A 15,453-nucleotide genomic window follows, 5' to 3' on the forward strand; every position below is an offset into this window, starting at 1 on the left:
ATTTATATTCCTGGGAATTAATGAGTGTTTTTTCCCACATAACAGAACCTTCAGGATTCCATCATTTATTAAGAATTTTACTGAATATTTGATATGCTGTGCTATGTTGGTACAATGACATTAGGAGCCAGGATTGCTGAAAATATCACAAACAAAAGGAAGATGATAGAGACCATAAGGGAATTAGCAGTTATAGATTATACACAAGGAGCATGTAGTAGCTAGTTATATTGCCCTGGATAACCCCATTTGAATTTTGCAGAATAATTAAAGTAGAATGATCTTTTCTAATGGGTAAAGAAATGATTTAAAGGGCCTGAATGGTTTGTATAAGTCAACTCAGTTCCATGGAGGAGTTAAGAGCCAGCATTGACGGTCCAGGCAACCCCATCTGTGATCCTGGCAAAAGAATGTAATTTCGGAGGGACAGAGAAACTTGAGAGGAACACATTAACCAAAACCACAATGGAACTCACTGTACTATTTTAATATTACAAGTAAAACTAATTGTGTTCTTACTGTGTACCCTGGAACCAATGCATTTTTCATTCATTATATTATGAATTTCTTATCATACTTTGAGGTCTGTACTTCAGAAAGAGGGATTCTGGTGTTTAGAACAGTGAAACCATGATCCCAGGTTGGAAGACCCTATAATGTATTCTTGGAAATTCTATCTCATAGCAAGAAGAATCTATCTAATATCGAGGTATTTGGATAGCTCAAGAACTGGAATGATTGGGAGAACTAGAGTGAGTGTTAGTAAAGATGAGAACTTACCTCTTGCTCATTGGTGTGTTGTACTTGGTTCAGTACCCTCACTGGTCAGTCTGAGATTGCTAAGACTTTTGGGGCTGTTGGCAGCTCTGGTATTTAGAGAACAATCATTCACAAGATCTATAAGATTGACCAAGATACAGAGGTAACCCTCAAAAAATAGAAATGAAGTAGGAAAGTAGTGAGATTTCTGTGTTACTCAGATATATCATTCCTTTTCTGCTGCAGAACCCACTTCAATAAGTGATTCCAGTTTTCCACTGAAGCATCCAAGTTTAGCTAAATTTCAGTAGCCAGAATTCAAGCTGCTATTAGACTAGTCCAATTCTCATACATGCATCAATCTATTGTTGTAATTGCATGAATATGTGCCATTAATAGCATTCTGGATTAAAGAAGTAAATGAATTCCTTCCACTTACTATTTTATTTCCTAAGAAATCTGCAAAACTGGAACCAATATACTTCAGGTTTTCTCATTTGTTTCTGCTCATGTGCTTCAATATTCTGACTCTTTGATGCTCTAAAATAAAAATTGAAAGAGCTTCCCAAACTACCAACCTAAAGGTGATAGCACAGGGCACCAAAAGCTGGATGTTTTGTTATTTGTTTGGGACAACTAATTTATGCATTTATCTGAAGGAGACTTTTTGCCATGGATTGACATATGATGATATAAAAATTACCTCTGTCTTCTGGTAGATCAAAGATTCCTTTCGAATATTTGGTATTGTGTGAATTTGTAATAAATAGACTATGATAACAGTAAGATGTAATTACTTTAATAAGAAATTCCTGAAGACCATGGATGCAAGCCTTATATTCAGTTTGTAGTAATCAGGAAGAATTCGTAATCTTTTTATTATAAAACAGAATAAGAAACTTTCAATATTCAAATATTCAGTAAAAAGGACCCAAGAATATGGCTCAGTGATAATTATGTCTTATGTCTTACAGGCATAAGACCACAAATTTGATGCCTGGTACCCTATATACCAAGTATGATTATTGGCTCTACCATTGTATACCCAATGCCATAAAAAGTGTGCTATCTCTGGGACACCACAACCAAGCAAGTGAAAGCCATCACAACATGTCACCCACCAGTAATTACCACAAGCAAAGGTGCAAACCATAACCAGCTAAGCAACCCCTTTTATCATAACAAAATAGATTCTGTAAGAATGAAACAAGTAGAAGTAAGGTGGACAATTCAAACTTGCTTTTGCAATGAAAAGCCCTTCATCTTGAACTGAAGATCAAAAATAATGTTAAATCTCCTGAAACATCAACCAAGTGAAATGAAAAGAAAAACATATATTCAGAGGAACATATTCATTTATTTGGTATTAGGTCATAACATCCAGTCATGAGCTCTACAGCACCCATACTCTGTGGTTTCAAAGAACAAAGGGGATGGAAGAGATGGTAGCACTGTAGCACCATCCTCCCACTGTTCATGGATTTGCTCGAGCGGGCACCAGTAACATCTCCATTGTGAGATGTGTTGTTACTGTTTTTGGCATAACAAATACATCACAGGGAGATTGCCAGGCTCTGCCTTGTGGGCGGGATACTCTCAGTAGCTTGCCGGGCTCTCCAAGAGGGATAGAGGAATCGAACCCGCTTGATCACGTGCAAAGCAAATGCCCTACCAGCTGTGCTATTGCTCCAGTCTGGAAGAGATGGTATAGAACTTAAACCAGTTGACTTGCATGTGAGAGACCCTGATTTACACCCCAGCACACATATATTCCCTGGAGTTATCCTAAGAAGGAGGTATCCCTTAGCACTGAGCCAGGAGTCTGCTCTGATCATAGTCAGGTATAGACCAAAAACACTGTCAAAGAAAGACACAGTTTCTAACAAAGTAAATGCTTTGAACATTGTTTTTCAGTCAGAATCAGAGTACATATATCAGTAACAGCAATCAAATCTGACACTATTCTAAGTATTTTGTACTGCCTTTTTAAAAATATTACAAGGAACAGAGAGATGTTAGTGAGGGATAATTGGAAAGAGAGATGTCCAAGGAAAAATTCTAGCATCTGGAATATAAGATAAACTAGCCTATATTTGGGATTGTGTGTTGTGTTTAGTATATGTGCACTCCAAATTGTAAGATAGAAAGATGGCATAGCCAAATTAGAAAACATGTTCTCTGGGCCAAGAGAATTAAAATTCTCACTGGAAACTTCACTTACCTGAATCAAAGTAAAGAAAAGCTTTGTTCCAGACAACATTTAGTAAGTGCCTTTAGGCAAAGAATAATTCTGAACATAGTCTGGTTGGGATTTTGTGTCACAGCAAGAAGACCCTTCTGTAATATGCAACTGTTGCTTCCTTTGTTCTTCTCATTTGAACAGAAACCTAGACAAATCTACATACAGTAGAGCAGGTTCAGTTTCCAGCTTGCTCTGTCCCTAACCTTAGAAAAAAGTTTGGGGGTATGGTGCCACCAGTAAGTCAACTGTACCTGTGGGGAGAGCGCATCACAGTCTGAAGGTGCCTTCAGGCTTCCCGTTACCCCCAAATTGCCACTGTGCCTTTGCCCAGACCCCAATAAATTGGGACCAAGTTTACCAAGTAATTAAATGGCCAAAAGTTAAGCATGCGGGAGCCAAGCCCACAAGCCATCTCTGGCTCAGTTATACAAGCTCATTTATTGGCCTAATTTCAGAGACCCATAGATAAAAAGAGATCAAAAGCCCAGTTAATCTTGAACCTGAGTATGGCTGAACAGACAGGAGTAAATTGGAGGGGGCGGGTAGGCCTGGTGGCCAGTCCAAGCAGAGTCCCAGCAGCCACTTGCTACCACAATCCAAAATCGCTGCTAGACCCCCTGCCTGATTCTTCATCTCAGGATGGACCTCACCAATATATAATCTGTTGAAAATTCTGGTCTGAGGGTTTTGTGACTGAAATCTCCAGGCTTTCTTAGGGTTGGGAAAGGCTACTTTCACCCACTTCCCTTTTCTTCCGGAAGCCAAGACAATGCATCCATACCCCAAAGCTTTCACCCAATTGAAAAGCTACTCCAGTATTACTGTCCTGATAAAAATACCAAATGCCCTGAACAAACACCATGACCTCTTAGCACCTGTATTGAAAACCATAATGCATAAAAGGAAAAGGAGAGAGAGAGCAAGGAGGAAATTGCCTACCATAGAGGGGGGCTGGGGCTGGGAGGTTGAGGTATGTTGGTAGAGAAACAGGAAACATTGGTGGTGGGAAATGTACACTGGTAGAGGGATGGTTGCTGGATCATTCTATAACTGAAACCAATTATGAACAGTTTTGTAATGTTCTATCTCACATATACCCAATTAAAAAATATTTTAAAAAGTAATGTGGAGTTCATGCCCAATTCTTCATCAGGGTTTTCTTCCTGCCCTTCTGGTACTCCAATGATCCTTATGTTGTTCCTTTTGGCATTGTCTTGATTTTTTCTTGTCATCTGTTAGGCTATTTTTTGAGGATCTTTTCCATCTTCTGCTATAAGTCTAGAGTTTCTCTGTATCTTGTCTTGCAGCTCACTGATTCTGTCCTCAGCAGCTGTTACTCTGCTGGCGAGGCCTAGCAGTGAGTTTTTCATTTCATCTACCAAGTTTTTCAGGTCTGTCATTTCTGCTTGTATTTTCCTCAATTCTGCTCTAATATGCTCCTATATTTCATTGGTGGAGCATTTCATACTTTCTTTGAGCTTCTTATGCATCCTTACCATTTACATTTTAAATTCCTTATCAGAGAGGTTATATAACTTGTTATCACTCATTGGTTCACCTGGGCTAGCTTCTCCACTTACTATGTCTGGTGTTTCTTTACCATTGTGACCTTTGCCATTTAGCGTAGTTGACTGTGTGTTTTTGTGTGGTTAGGAGCTTAATTTAGGTTGTATGTGTGTGTATAGGATGACTGAGTGACAGAGTATGAAGAAATGCCTGGCCATGGAGCGAAGCAGAGCACCTGAGCTCTTTGGGGTCGACCGGCTTAGGGGATGATCTACCCGGGAAGCTTGCTGTTTTTAATAATATTGAATGTTTGCCTTAGTTCTGTGCTGTTAATATCTTTAGATATTACTTTGGACAGTTTTTTTTTATCATTGTCTTAGCCTGTTATTTCGAGGAAGAAAGCTTAACAGAATGTCTCTGGGTTAAGAGTCAATCCACCTGTTTGCTTTCCAGTCATTTGCAGGCATCATCCTGTATAGGGAAGTAGGAACTGTTAAAACAATATTATTTGCTATTTATATCTCTCTCATTTCTCTCTCAGGATGTGTGCCACGACTGCCCTCCTGGTCCCCCAGGGCTCCCTGGTATGCCAGGTTTTAAAGGGGACAAAGGTCTCCAGGGAAAGCCAGGGAGAGAAGGCCCAGAAGGAAAAAAGGTGAGCAGAAAAGCAAAACCTCTTTTTTGTATTAATAAAAATCCACCATCTTAGACGGGAATACTGTTTTCCTGGAACATATGGGAGAAGTATGCTCAAGGGTGTGAAATGTGGGAGCCATAGTCATTAGGGCCCTCTTGGACCCTAACGCTGCCACTCCAGCCTTAGTGGCTATGCTCATGAATGTATGGTGACACTCTCACTACTACATGTTTAGTAGTAACTTTTTCTGCCTCACCCTTGGGGTTCAGTTTAGTTTAGTTTTCTATAAATGCCTGTAGTTGTTATAAAAGTAAAGGAGATTATTGATGGAGTCTCTCCTTCCCTACAATATCAGCTTCAGAGCACTTGCTTCCCTTTACATCTGTTGCTCACAAGATAATACACTAAAATCCGTGTTATGGCTCATATGGTTCAACCCAGAGCTGCACAGACTATTTCTGCTGAAGGACGAGTGTGGATTGGTTTGGTTTAGTTTTTTTTAATGTCCAATTTCTTGCTGGAGCGATAGCACAGCGGGTAGGGCGTTCGCCTTACAAGTGGCCAACATGGCCGACCCGAGTTCGATTCCTCCGTCCCTCTCGGAGAGCCCGGCAAGCTACCGAGAGTATTCGATATGCCAGACACAGTAACAACAAAGTCTCCAATGGAGACGTTACTGGGCCCGCTCGAGCAATTTCTTGCAAAATATAACAAAAAGTAGTCAGGCAAATAAATGACAATGAGATTTAAAAAGCCATTTAAAAAACCCTTAGGGATGGATCAGGCAAAAGGAAAATCCCAGAAGAAAATGACTGAAAATATGTGTAAGGGGTTCTGACACTCATTTTTGTTTGCTTCCCCTTTGCTCATACAATAGGGAGATGCTGGACCCAGAGGCCTTCCAGGACTCCCAGGAATAGCAGGTCTACAGGTGAGTGTACTTGCAGGAATACCTTTATGTGACTTCTTATCTTACTGATTAATTAAATTTGAAAAAAGTAATATATAGTGCAGCAAAATCATGGTTTTCCCATCAGAACCTCCCCCGCCCCCCTATTGAATACCTGCCCATGGGTTTGACTCAGTAACCTTGGGTAAGATTGCTTCTAACTTTTGGCTTCTCCTCTTTCTCATCCTGAAATACCTGAGTGGTTAAAAGTATGAAATGAGCTCTGGGCCAGAATGTGTAAATTGAGTTTTAATGTCAAATAGCTCTGAATTTGAGTTTAGGCTATGAATGTCTCTTTTGAGCTGTGTGGCTTTACATGACAATCTTGCCATTAAAAATTTCAGTCTCAGGATAAGAATTAAACAAAAGAAGAAAAAGAAGAAGAAAAAAATTAAGGTTAAAAATCCAGTTTGTAAAGATAATGTGTTACTCAAAAATATTTGAAGGAAGTTTTATACAAATGCAAATGTGCTTTATTAACTTATATTTATAGTGAAGCACTAGAGTGATAAAGCAGCAGGGAAGTTCAGAGATTTTACGAAGTGAGGGGACCCACCATGGAAAGGAAATATGATTGTAGTCACATCACAAGCAAGAACTCTCTGGCTGTCAAAGTAAATGCATGTGGCTGAATCGCTGGTGTTGAGTTCTAGGCTCATTCTCCAAACCTTACTACTTTCCCTGATGCTGCTGTATCCTAGCGGGCTTCTCCCTGGAGGTTTTGTTTACTCTGTGCTCCTAGAGATTGCATCTATCACTTACCCCAGCATTTGGATATGTTGCAGCAACTAAGACACAGCTCAGCATGCACATAAAATTGTCCCTAGCAAAGACAGTGAAAATGTAGACAAAGAAAACATTGAAGGAGCCAAAAAACCTCAGTAACAAAGATAGCTACAACATCCATGATATAGTTTTAAGTTAGGGATGGGTATTTGTTCATTGTATAATTGAAATCCAAGCGCAAAAATTTATAAGTCTACAACTGTACCTCATGGTGTTTCACTAATAAAATTTTTTAAAAAAATAATGAAGTTGACCTGCAAGGTGTACAATTTATTCTTATTTTTTAAAATCAAAAGCTGGAGATAAAATACAGCAAGTTAGGCATTAACTTTGCATGTGCCTGACCCTTATTAAACCCCCATCACCATCTTCTAAACCCCATCAAGGGTGATTCCCTGACCCCAGAGCCAGAAATAAGCCCTGAGCAGTACCAGGTGTGGCCCCATAACAGCAAAAAATATTTTAAAAATCAAAACATAACCTCAATACTTTAACAGTGTTCAAAATCATTTTAAAATCAACAAAAATATTTTACTATCAAAACACAAGACCTCAATGCTTCAACAGCATTCCTGCCTTGTTTCTTATCTCAGCACCTCCAGACCCTGTATTTCCATGTAGCTATTATGCTTATGTTGGATTATTTTACATTAAATTTTATATGGCACTTTGGTGTTATGTATTTGGGGTACTGAGAAGTCTCAAACACTAATGTGAGTGCTCATTTGCCTGAGCCTAGGTTTATACTCGATAAATGAATTGCAACTAAGTTTATTACTTTTAAAAAGCAAGCAAGCAAGCAAGCAAAAAAATAATAATAATCCCAGGCCTGTGGGTTATCAGAATAGAATACTAGATCTCTCCAATTATAGCTGTTAGATTAAGACATTCAGCATTTGTTAATCCTGGGAGATGGCTCAGTGACTTGTACAAACCCAGCAAGTGCATGGCCATTGATTCACACTCTGGTGCCACTATATACAAGGTGATCATAACGGCTCTGCTGTTTGTAGGTCCTGGTGAAAGGAACTCTGGAAATTAGTTCAGTGGCTTTTAAAAAATGTTATAACCCAGTAATCCTCAATACTGTTGAATGTACCAAGGAAATCCTGAAAGCCACCAGTTCTGGATTTTCTTGGAGACAGAAAAAAAAAAAAATATATATATATATACACACATAGCTCTTGCAATCCTTGCCACGTTTTGCCAAATTTAGATATAAACAAGTCTCTTGCTTCAGGTATAAATATGAAGTTTTAACGGAGATGGACTAAAAATTTTGCCTAAGGAAGTCTTGGTTGAGAGACACCAGCAAACCAGACAATTGTTTGTGTGGTTCATTGGGTGTTGCTCTCAATTTCTGAGGTCATCAGGTGTGGGTATATTTATTGCTTGAAAAATTTTGTGGCCTGGTAGTTTCCGTTGATCCTTAAGTAACCTTTTTTATGTCAACTTGCTAGCTTTCCTGGCTTAGCTTCTGCCAGGCAAGAGGCTTTATTCAGAGAAACAAAAACAAATCAATTAAAGAGATAAGGAGGTCTCTTCACTAAGTATGGATTGTTTTCTCTAACAGCTGTATGAGGACTTAAAGTGCTAGTGTCTTGGGATAATGGCTTTGCCTTTGTTCCTTAATAATTTGCTTCAGGAGAGGTTCTGTTCTTTTACATATTCAAAGAAAATTAAAGAGTGCTTTGATACCAAAAAAAAAAAAGGAACAAAATCATGCTGCAATTGAAAGATGGGATTCTAGCTTCAGCACTTGGGAGTCCTCAGTGGCCTAAGGAAATTGTTAGTGTGACCAATTCATCTTTCCAAAAATAATTTACTGATAAGTCTATGTTTTTCAATTGTGCAGTTTGTCTTTTTTTAAAAAGAATTAACCATGTGTCTATTGGTTTTTTTCTGGTGTTTATGCTGTTTCATTATTTCATGTGTCTATCTTCAAGCCAAATCACTCCTTTTGATTATCAAAACTTTGGAACATATTTTGAAGAATGAAAATCAAGAACTTGTTAGGTTTCTGGTTTTGTCTTATTTAATATACCCGAAAGTCATTTGCTATGGTCTTTGTACCTGACTTCTAAGGGCAGGTTATTTGATTTATTATATCTTGTAATGGTCAGCAACATCCTAAGATGTAGAGCTATTTTCCCATTTTCAAGATGAGGAAAGAAAGTCATAACCAGATTAAATGGCAATATGATAAAATTATTAGATGACATAGCCAAGGTTAATCCCTTATAGTGCAACTCCAGTTGCCTTATTAATTGGTATCTTTATAGTGACCATTGCTTAATAGGTTGATCAACATAAATAATGGTGGTCCCAAAAGGTTATAGATAATCTAGGTATGTAGTAGGCTATATTATCGAGACTTGTCCAATCATGTTCTATGATGCTCACACAGCAGCACATCACCTAAGGAAGCATTTTACAGAACATAATCCTATCCTTAGGTTATGAACCTGAACAAAGGACAGTTCCCAGTATAATTCTTTGCTTTGGTCTACTGACTCCTGTACAGTTCTGTAAGTTTTTTACCTTACTACAACCTATTGGGAAAATAAGTCACAGAATAATTAAATATTTCATTTGAGGACATACAGGTTCACCTTCTTTCTTAGCTTAAAACCCAATCCAGTTCATGCTCTTCTTTCATCTGCAGGAGACTGTTTTATTTCCTTTGTTGAACTTCACTACTCAACAGGATCACTGCTAGACCTGCAGATGTGAAGATAAATTTTAAGCTGAAAAATTCTGCTTAATGTAAATCACTTATGATCCTTATTTCCATCACTTAATACATACCCCAGAATTCTGAGTATTCAATGGTGACATTCATTGCTAAATGAATTCGTTTACTTGTTTGCAATTGTGACCAACACTTTGCAAATCAGCTCCCCCAAGATTAGTCTTGCAGATTTACAGTTGCTCTATCTTGCAGGTGGGTCTAGGGAGGTTAACCACACTGTTAATTTCAGAACTCTGTTCTAAAGCTTTTGGATTGCATAAAACCAGTATTAACTTTAAGGGAGAGGGTTGAAGATAGTAATTATTAGAATCCTTGCATATGAAGAACAAGAAGCAGGATGGTAATCGGAGATGATTTAGGGAAGAGGTTATTTTGTAGAGTCTGATGGAAAGGCATATCTCTAGTGTTGGGCATGCTGATTAATCTATTATCTATACACATAAATTGGATTCCTTATCATCTAAGTTCAAACCAGGTGGTGGGAATTGTAGTACATGATCCAGAAAAGTCAGGCTAGGGTTGGGTTCCATCAAGTGTAGTGGGGCCCAGCTAGAACCCTAAAGATTAATGGTTTCACAACCTGCTTTGCTTCATAACCAAGTAAAATTTGCTAACTATAGGATTTGGCTAATTTGCTTAACTTCTCTGAACCATGGGACCCTGATTTGTAAATGAAGTAAGAATATATTTCAGAAACAGAATGTGTTGATAAAATATGAGTTTTTAATTTTAATTATATTTACTTAATTACTGAGGAAATGAAGGGGAACGACTATGGGGTAATGGTGTAGGCAGGGCTCCTGAAATACTGGGGGAAGTGATTGGTGCAGAGGACAGAGGGAAAACAATGACTTCAATAGTATTGCAAGCTGTGATATCTCAATAACATAAAGTTTATAAAAGTGATATAAAAATTTATAAAAATAAAGTTTATAAAGTTTATAAAATATATAAAAGTTCATAAAAGTAAAAAAAAAGTTATAAAAGTTTATAAAAGGGATGGCCAGCATGCAGGTGGTGTCTTAAAAAAATCACTACTGTACAGTGGAGAAAAAAAATTCCATTTTCAAAGTTAAGGCTAAGGATTACACACAGGGAGTGAAATCAATACATTCAGAATTTTGTTTAACTAATTTCCTGTTCCTACCTCTCTTCCCAGGTAAGTTCCATCTTACATACTTACAGTCAGAACATTCTGGCTATTATCAATAGAAATATAATTACATAAAAGTAAAAATGTCTGTCTTTGAGGTCACAATGTGTTTCTTGATGTCCTTGCTTAGCAAGAAAAACACGTATTTTTAACTCAGGAGTAGGGCTCTGGGGCCACAAACACTTATAGGTGTGAAGAAATTGCAAAATTAAGAGAAAATCCAACATAATATTTTTTCATTTAGGTAGGCCTGAAATTTACAAGCTATTGAGTCTTCTGTTTCTTCATCCTACTTCAGTAGCAGAACCGGAAAATAGAATCAAGGACATCCTATAGTTTAAGCCTCTCATTTCTTTGCATTGGAAGGATAGAGTATAAACCCAGTAGTGCTCAGGGCTTGCACCTCACTTTATGCTCAGGAATTACTTTTGTTGGGTTTCGGGGGAACCTTTTGTGGTATCAGATTGAATCTGGGTTTGCCTCATGTAAAGCAAGCACCCTACCCACTGTATCATTTCTCCAGCCCAATATTGTTTATTTTCTTATTCCCAAGCTTGAGCTGCTTTGCAGTTCAATGTGGAATATAATTAATACATGTTGTCATCAGTGCTTCTCATTATCATTGCTCTGACTTGATAACAGCTGTAATAAATAATAAAGTACGTTAGGTAAAATCACAACAGGGCAAGTGGCCACCTATGAAGGCCATCTGGACAAAGTAGGGTTTTAGATGTATTGAAAAGCTAGGCAGGGTTTTACCAGGCATCCTTGGGGAAGATTCTTTTTTTTTATGTAGAGAAATGTGAGATTCAAAAGAACTTTTGGGCACACAAGAGATTTGAGAGCTCGGTGGCTGAGAACCATTCCCCTGGCCTGCCCATGGCGAAGGACCAGGGGAACAGAGAAACAGGCTTCTTGGTAATCTGTTTATTTCTCTCTCCTGCTCAGCGTAGTCCTATCTCTCCTTTATAGTACAATCATACTTGTAGTTTTGGTCATAGTCCCAGTCATCATAGGTCCATCACCCTAGTTCCATTGTCTAGTCTTCATCTAGTCCTTTTCCTGTTCTTACAACATAGTTATATAGAAATCATGAAGGATGGGGGTACACATAGGTGGGGTTGAACACTGTCATAACAAGAAACAGATGTAAAGCCACTCCTTCAGGGAAAGTTCTAGGAGACTAACTCAAGAATAAAAATCTCATCTGAAGAAGGCTCAGCATTCCAGATTACTAGGAGATTCACTCAAAGGTAGGATTTCATCTAGGGAGTATTGCTTTCTCCTTTCCTCAGCTAGTAGGAAATCCATTTTTAATCTATTTAAACAATCATAATGATTTTACTTTTTATAACATTTCTAGTTATTTTGTATGAACATAGTAAGCGATATATTAAGCTTAAAGGTTTACTGTTTCTGAGGAAATCTTGCTATATATCCCAGACTGTAGTCTTCAGGCAAGTTTAGTCTTTCCTAATAAGGGCGTTTGCCTTACAAGCAGCCAACATGGCTGACCCAAGTTCGATTCCTCGGCCCCTCTCGGAGAGCCTGACAAGCTACCGAGAGTATCTCGCCTGCACGGCAGAGCCTGGCAAGCTACCCGTGACGTATTCAATATGCCAAACACAGTAACAACAAGTCTCATGATGGAGACATTACTGGGCCCACTCGAGAAAATCGATGAACAACGGGAGGACCATGCTATACTGTGCTATAATAAGGACCCCAGCAAGGTCCTTATTAGGTTGCTTATTTTTGGGTCATGACAGAGTTTGTTCCAGAGTTTGTTTGTGCTCTTAACTTACTATACTTATGGTGATTACCTTGTCCCATTCTGATGCCCGGGTAGTTTACAGCATGCTGTGGGTCGATCTAGTTCCTTTGTCGAGACCCTGCTTTTGGAATGCTTAGAAGTAAAGGCAAGTGAGACTTAAGTCAAATAAATATGATAGATGCCCATATGATAGAGTAAATGTTATTTGGAGTCAATTACCTCCCATGTTACAAAGGCATAGCATCAGCTGTCTTCTTGTGTCTATACAAAAAATACATTGCTAAATAAACCATGCACGTGACATAAAGGAAGCACTGTAGCATTGACCTTCCATTGTTCATCAATTTGCTCGAGCAGGCTCAGTAACGGCTCCATTGTGAGACTTCTTACTGTGTTTGGCATTTGGAATACATCATGGATAGCTTGTCAGGCTTTGCTGTGAGAGCGAGATACTCTTGGTATCTTGCCAACTTTCTGAGAGGGGTGGAGGAATTGAGCCCCACTCTGCCAGGCCGGCCAGGTGCAAGGCAAACACCCTGACACTGTGCTATTGCTCCAGCCCAACATAAAGGAAAGAGAAACCAACATAGCATTATTAGTGCTTGATGGAATTGGGTGTGCCTCAGGAGCACTGTTTTGGAAGTAACTCAATAAAACTAAGCTCCTTTGCAGGATCAGCAAGGACAACCCAATATTATTGAATAGAGAAACATATTAAACTTTAGGTTCGGGACTTATCACAAAATTATTAACTTAAGAATTTAGGCCCTACTCTTAGTTGTTTGTACAACCTTTGCGAAATTACATATTTGGTACATTCACAAAAGCCAATATTCTTTGAATAGTCTGCCATAAACATAAGCTCTACATAATTATTAATTTTTGTGCCTAGCACAGGATAATATTGAGAAAACATAATTAAAAGCAAAATAAAATTGTCTCATAACCTGGATAAACCTCTTCCACAAAAAAGAGAGTCAAATTTTTACTATTGAGTAATAATTAAAGTGATATGGGGTGTGCATCACGCAGTATGTTAGCAGATTGCAAGGACAAAGACATCTCACCCTTTCCCACAGTCAGGAAGCTTCTTCCCATTTCACACGTGTCCTCAAGATGGTCAATAGAACATTCTCAAGTGAAGAAATCTACTGCCATTTGTCACATGTGTTCTTTCTAAATTTACCTGGCAACTAGGGAGCCTGTAGGTGAATTGTACTTATACAAAGAACAAACAAATCGCTGTCATCTTTATGACAGAAAATCTCAATGTCTCTTTTGCAAACCACAGCACACAAAAGGAGAGAGATAACAAAAAGGAATGCCCTGCCACAGAGGTAGGGTGGGATGGGGGCGATAAGGGGTGGGAGGGATACTGGGATCAGTGGTGCTAGAGGTTGGGCATCGGTGGAGGGATGGGTATTCGATATTGTATTAACTGAAACCCAAGCACAAAAATTTGTAAGTCTACAACTGTACCTCATGGTGTTTCACTAATAAAAATTTAAGGAAAAAAAAAGAAAATAGTTTTGCAACATGAGGTAAGGCACCCTTCCATATTAGGTTTTTACTTTCTCAAAGATATTTAGAAGTAGGTGCACTACCTTCCTTGATTATTACATTTAAAACAGATGATTCTCAGGCTCTGGGAAAGACCTGTGTCTTAAGGTTGTAGCATGGCTACTAAAAGGATTTACATACATTTCAAGTAATCAGAAAGAAATTATGTCGAGTATTAACCCATGGCTGTATTAGGAAAGGAGATCAGGAGAAACAATACCATACCTTCTTTTTAATATATCATTTATAGAAGTCTTTACATATGGTCTAGTTAACATATGAAGAAAACTAATCTGTTAATGAAGTAGTCATCTCACTGGATTATAATTATTTTTATTGGCAGGACCTTTCTCTTGTTTTTAATTTTGATTTTAATTAGTTATTCTTTTGCAGGCGAGATGCTCTCGGTAGCTTGCCGGGCTCTCCGAGAGGGTTGGAGGAATCGAACTCGGGTTGGCCATGTTGGCTGTGTGCAAGGCAAACAGCCCTGCTGCTGTGCTATCGCTCCCCGCAAGGCAGAGCCTGGCAAGCTCCCTGTGATGTATTTGATATGCCAGACACAGTAACAACAGTCTCCAATGGAGACGTTACTGGGCCCGCTCGAGCAAATCGATGATCAATGGGAGGCCCTTTACTTTACTTTACTTATTCTTTTATTAGTGAAACACCATGAGGTACAGTTGTTGACCTTACAAGTTTCTGTGCTTGGGTTTCAATTATACAATGATCGAGTACCCATCCCAACACCAGTGCCCATTCTCCACCCCCAGTGATCTCAGTACCCCCCACCCCTCCCATCCCCCCATCCCATCCTGCCTCTGTGGCAAGGCATTCCCTTTTGTTCTCTCTCTCCTTTTGGTTGCTGATGTTTGAAAAAGAGGCATTGAGTGGCAATCATGTTCAGGACCTTTTCCTTGTTGATAGTCGCTTTGTTTATTGATGTATTCCTATGCTTAGAAAGGTCCCTAGAATATAGTTATTTAGGGCTTTAGATTGTAAGATCTGTGCTCTTGATCTTATACAACCAATGGAACAAAGCACCATGGTCTTGGGAAAAAAAAAAACAGAAACCAAACCAGGCAGAAAAAGAACTTTGAATACAGACACATCTGGATTAGGTTCCATATCTTGCTTTTACCTAGTTCATCTGAGGTAAATGGATTAACCTCTCTCGTCTCCGGATTTACCACTACACGCTAATAATAATCCTTAACTCCAGAGTATCCTACTGGGTAAATTATATAAAATATATCTTAAACAAACACACATACATACATACATACATACATACACACCCACACATATTTATATCAAATCAAAATAGAAGAAAAGAAA

At 38.6% G+C, this 15,453-nt stretch overlaps 1 protein-coding gene across 1 annotated transcript in view; it reads left to right on the forward strand.

The window, feature by feature from the left end:
- COL22A1 (collagen type XXII alpha 1 chain) overlaps positions 1-15,453 on the forward strand; it is a 266,878-nt gene that overhangs the window by 196,736 nt on the left and 54,689 nt on the right. The window contains exons 44-45 of the mRNA XM_056112005.1: positions 5,049-5,162; positions 6,022-6,075. Coding sequence (XP_055967980.1) covers positions 5,049-5,162; positions 6,022-6,075 — 168 coding nt within the window. The remainder of the gene's footprint in view (positions 1-5,048; positions 5,163-6,021; positions 6,076-15,453) is intronic.

This window comes from Sorex fumeus, unplaced genomic scaffold, assembly GCF_029834395.1.
Source record: "Sorex fumeus unplaced genomic scaffold, SorFum_2.1 ptg000002l, whole genome shotgun sequence".
NCBI classification, from domain to species: domain Eukaryota; kingdom Metazoa; phylum Chordata; class Mammalia; order Eulipotyphla; family Soricidae; genus Sorex; species Sorex fumeus.